The sequence below is a fragment of the Buceros rhinoceros genome, unplaced genomic scaffold (assembly GCF_000710305.1).
Source record: "Buceros rhinoceros silvestris isolate BGI_N320 unplaced genomic scaffold, ASM71030v1 scaffold25139, whole genome shotgun sequence".
Lineage (NCBI taxonomy): Eukaryota > Metazoa > Chordata > Aves > Bucerotiformes > Bucerotidae > Buceros > Buceros rhinoceros.
Window position 1 is genome coordinate 27,320 of NW_010432984.1, and position 5,227 is coordinate 32,546.

Genomic DNA, 5,227 nt, shown 5'->3' on the forward strand with positions numbered 1-5,227 from the left:
GGAAGAGAACAGAACAGTTTTTACAGGAGTAATGGACCTTACTTGAACATGCAATCATAGAAGGTGGAGTTTGATCTGGAATCTCTATTGGTATCAGCTGCTTGGTCAGTATGAAATGCTGTGAGGCTTGTTGAAGTCCCCCCTGCAGAAATCTTTAGATGGAAGTGGAGATTCTGTAGTTGAAAACACAGCATAAGTAGTTTGGCTGAAATTAAATCAGTTGAATCATCCCAGTCTTAATCGGCAACCGCTTTCCTTTATTTTTAATATAGCTCCTTGTAGGATTTTATACTTCATGCTTTTAATTGAACTGGGCGACCTTGGAGAGGAAACTAAAAATATGTTATGTTGTAGGATCTCCTGGGACTCTGCGAACAAAAGCGAGGAAAAGACAATAAAGCCATTATTGCATCAAATATAATGTATATAGTAGGTCAATACCCACGGTTTTTGAGAGCTCACTGGAAATTTTTGAAGACAGTAGTCAACAAGCTGTTTGAATTTATGCATGGTAATTATCTGCTTTTTATTTGCTGTTTTAATTATTTAAAAATCCTGAAATTGATGCCCATACGTGTACATGTATGGGGGAAGAATGCAAAGCAGTAACTGACCTGATTTAATTTAGAAACCCACGACGGCGTCCAGGATATGGCTTGTGATACCTTCATCAAAATAGCACAAAAATGCCGCCGACATTTCGTTCAGGTTCAAGTGGGAGAGGTCATGCCATTTATTGATGAAATCTTGAACAATATAAATACAATCATCTGTGACCTTCAGCCACAACAGGTAGGTTTAATTCAGGGTTGCGGGTAATTCTAAAAGACTAATCGAAAGTTACGTTCCTTACCAAAGGGTTGTAGGTGGTTTTGGGATTCTGTTGTCTGATGGCAAAATGAGGACAGACTCTGGGATTGTACTAGTGGCATTTGAAGGGAAGGGATTGGAGGCTTATTTTATACATGATAAAAGTAAGGGAAGAACAGAGAGAAGGCTCTTGTAAAGTCAAGAGGGGAAAATAGTATTTAAGACAGTGAAACCTATTTTCTGCTTTCCCTATATGGTAGTTCAGACCAGTATAAAATTTTCCTTACTCGTTTCTAACTTTCCTGTTTGACTTGTCATTTTTGTTCCGATCAGGTACACACGTTCTATGAAGCAGTAGGATACATGATTGGGGCACAGACAGACCAGACTGTGCAGGAGCATCTGATAGAAAAATACATGTTGCTACCTAATCAAGTGTGGGACAGCATAATTCAGCAGGCAACAAAAGTAAGCTCATAAACTGCCACTGCGTTCTGTATTCAGATCAAGAAAACCTGCTGGATGCTTCTCTGACTCTGGGTTTCTTTTTCACGTGGTGTGAATTAGTGTATATAGCTGTGGTGGACTCTCTTAAATGATGGCTGAAGCAGTGATTGACATGACAGTAGAAGTGTTATTTTGAGAGAGGAGACTTAAATGACAAAAATCTGGTTTAAAGGACAGTTCTCTGTTACTGGACAAAATGTTTCAATAGGTTTTTTCCAAGGTTCCCTTTCACCTGCTTTAGAAGCGGGGTTTCTTTCTGACGAAGAGAACTCTTCCTCCTTTCTCTTCCATCACTCTATAAGGTGCATTTTTATTTCTTACTCCTGTCTTCCATTTCTTTCAGTCTTTTTGAAATACTTTATTTCCACACATTAAAGAACAATCCATTTGGAGTTAATCTAGTTAAGGTCCTGAAACTTAGGCAAGCTCGAATTACATTTCTTACTCTGGCTTCCTTAAAACAAGAACCTGATGCCTTTCCTTTGGACCGTTTCTGTTTGATTTCACCTTCTTAACCTCTCCTTCTTTCTTAGTTGGTTTTTTTTTTTTAACTAGAGTAATGCTCGTACCACTGCAGCAAAACTACCTCTGCAGAGGAGCAGAATTAAATCAATTGAAGGTTTATCCTGACTCTGAGGTAGTGGCAAGTGCCACGCAGTGAACAGCAGGATTATGTAAAGTCTGTACATTTCAGTGGTAGGTTCTTTAATGCAGTGTGTAAGATATGTTATTTAAACTTCTCTTGAAAAGTAAAGGGCACTTTACTCACCAAAGAAAATGGACTCTTAATGGTTTTTTTTAACAGAATGTTGATATCCTAAAGGATCCTGAAACAGTTAAGCAGCTTGGCAGCATTCTGAAGACCAATGTACGAGCATGTAAAGCAGTTGGCCACCCCTTTGTGATTCAGCTTGGAAGAATTTATTTAGATATGCTGAATGTGTACAAGTGCCTAAGTGAAAATATTTCTGCAGCTATCCAGGCTAACGGTAAGAAATTCCATGTTCTCCCTGAAAATCGGGGCTAGCAGCGTTTGTCACTATTATTTCAGAGTACATCACAGTTAAGCTAATTTTACTGTGTTTGTGTTATTGTTTGGGAAAGTGGAGAATGACTGAAAGTGCTTCCTTAGTGGTCTTTTTTTTTTTTTAACCAGATGGTGTTTTTATTAAATAAAGAACTGATTTTAGAGGGAGGAAAAACACCTGTAAACGAGAAAGCTGAGGAACAATGCAAAGCACTGTAGATGCTTACGCAGAATTCATAATTCATAGATACCTTGCTGAGACAAAGCTGTAGCGTGTCTTCTTTAGCTTACTCTAATCTTGAATATTAAAATATTGTCTTCAGATAGAATCTCATTCATTTTTTCAAAAGATGTTGGTAGGGCTTTGGTATCATACTGTGCTACTAACTAGCTTTATTAGAGAAATGTAACTGTAGTGAAGATGCTTGAAAGTCATGGTAAACCAGGCTTGCAGTCCTTGAGGAGGGGTTATCAATGACCTGATCTATGTTTACCAGATAAACTAGGGCCTGTGGTACCTCAGTAGAATGTGCTTCTGGAGTAGCTCATCACAAGATTAAATCAGTCACTTGTTGAACTCTGTGTTAAGACCAGTTTTCTTGCCAGTGCAGAGACTGTTTGGAAAACTGAATGTTACATAAACCTTGGTAACAGAGCAGCTGGTTTACCTCAAAGTAGCTTTTCAGAATAAAACTGGTTGAGAAATCAAAACCTTCTGATTCTCCAGCTGTAATGGCCAGAATTTGTCCTTGTCAGAAAGAGTGAAGTTTCAGAAGCCATTGCTGGGACCGCAGTCCTGAGGTACTACTCGATCAGCAGCTACTGTGATGGCAGTTGCCTCAGTGTTTTCACAACTGGCTCTGTCTTGATGGAGGTGGCTCTGATTCCAGTGCAAGTGATCCTGCCTTTCTTCTGGCTGCACTCTTCAGTCTTTCCTGTGCCTGTACTGCAGTGGTTGTATGACTGTGCAGTGAACCAGATCAGGTCTCGCTGGTGAGACTGCATTGGTTTGATATGGGGGTAAGAAACTAAGGATAAGCACAGACTATACATGCGAAAACAAGTGGAAGGATTATTTCTTCTAGATGAAATCAGGAGTTGTCTTATTCTCTCCCCATCACTTAAGGACAATATTTTTGTTACATCGTACTCAATTAACTTTAAGCTTTAAAACTTTCCAGGTGAAATGGTAACAAAGCAGCCCTTGATTAGAAGTATGAGGACTGTAAAAAGGGAAACTTTAAAACTAATTTCTGGCTGGGTGAGCAGGTCCACTGATCCTCAGATGGTAAGTAGGTTGATCTTGAACAAATAACTTGTAGGACATAATTAGGAAGAACTCTGGGTTTTGTTCTGTTATTGACTGAATCAGTTGGTCATAGGAACTTACTTCAGGAGGTCTGTAGAACACAAAGGAGAAAGTATGATCCTACAGAGGTCAGACCAAGCTACGTTTGAGATACTTCAGTTAATTTTGGCTGAGAGTAATCTTAAAGGAAGTCAAGGAGGTTTAAGGGAACCCTATTGGAAGCCCTTCTGGATGGATCCAGGGGATGGGGAGTTTATGGAAGGGTAACTTATTTCAGCTTCCTTAGGAGAAGTGCCTCCTGTAACTAAACAACAAGCTGTGCTAGAAACTGTATGGTGGAGACTTTGTTCAGTAACTGCATTGTTATAACCGTGGCTTACTCTTTCAATTAGGTAGCTGAAAACTTTGTTCCTCCCTTGTTGGACGCAGTTCTCATTGACTACCAGCGAAATGTTCCAGCTGCTAGAGAACCTGAAGTACTCAGCACCATGGCCATCATTGTAAACAAGCTGGGGGGACACATTACTGCTGAAATACCTCAGATATTTGATGCTGTTTTTGAGTGCACGTTAAATATGATCAACAAGGTATTTAAACTTTGGATAAGACATCTCGCTAGCGATGGAAGACAAAAATACTGGGTTTTTATAGACTCCTAGTCTTGGCTGTTGGCACAACTCGAAGCGGAAGATACTCTTCTTGCAGCGCAAGGAAGCAGTGTGTAGTGGAGTTCTCACACAGCTTTCATCTTGCGGAAATAAAACGGGGGTTCATACCTCCTTTCTGTGAAGGTCACTTCCATATGTGATGTCTTTGCAGTCACAGAGTGCATTTGTGGCACTTGAAGAACCTGCTCAGACAAACACACAGGTCTTGAAGTCTGGCCATTTGGATGTTGGATGTTTTAATCTCTTTACCTTAAATTTCTCTGTTCAGCTCTTGATTTCAGTCATTAGTAACTTTTGAGTTCTGGTGACTTGGCATCTCATACTTTGGGAAGTGGAAGTGTATTTCAGTCAAATGTCAAAAAAATCATAAGTGTTTCTTGACTGATGAGTCATTCTGAGTATTTCCTCAGAAATGCAGTTCTGACACTACAGTGCGCAGTATGTGTTTGCGTAGTACTTCAGCACTGCCAGCTGTATTACTGGCACTTTGCGGTAGGGTGTAACCAGAAATCGTACCCCTCTAGCAACATCGGTGCTTAACCAGGGTTGAGACCATTTGTGTCTGTGGACTGAGTAGTGAAGGTTGCGTACGACCAAAATGTGGCTCGTCCTGTCAGTGTTGTATAACTCTAGAAGATAGTCTGAGCAAGCTTTGTCGGGGAAAAGTTCGCTGAGAAATGTAACCTTTGCGTTTAAGATTATTGTGAACCTGAGGTCTAAATGCTGATCTATGTTGGCTGTTGACCCACTCTACTTAACAGAAGATCTTAGGGTGGACCTTTAGGAAACTTGACTTTTTTTTTTTTTCCCCTCTCTCCTTCTAGGACTTCGAAGAATATCCTGAACATAGAACAAACTTCTTCTTGCTACTCCAGGCTGTAAATTCTAATTGCTTCCCGGCATTCC

At 40.1% G+C, this 5,227-nt stretch overlaps 1 protein-coding gene across 1 annotated transcript in view; it reads left to right on the forward strand.

Annotated features, from left to right (window-relative positions):
- XPO1 (exportin 1) overlaps positions 1-5,227 on the forward strand; it is a 33,194-nt gene that overhangs the window by 24,475 nt on the left and 3,492 nt on the right. The window contains exons 14-20 of the mRNA XM_010143942.1: positions 355-511; positions 629-792; positions 1,144-1,278; positions 2,123-2,306; positions 3,526-3,632; positions 4,046-4,240; positions 5,146-5,225. Of these exons, the coding sequence (XP_010142244.1) occupies positions 355-511; positions 629-792; positions 1,144-1,278; positions 2,123-2,306; positions 3,526-3,632; positions 4,046-4,240; positions 5,146-5,225 (1,022 nt within the window). The remainder of the gene's footprint in view (positions 1-354; positions 512-628; positions 793-1,143; positions 1,279-2,122; positions 2,307-3,525; positions 3,633-4,045; positions 4,241-5,145; positions 5,226-5,227) is intronic.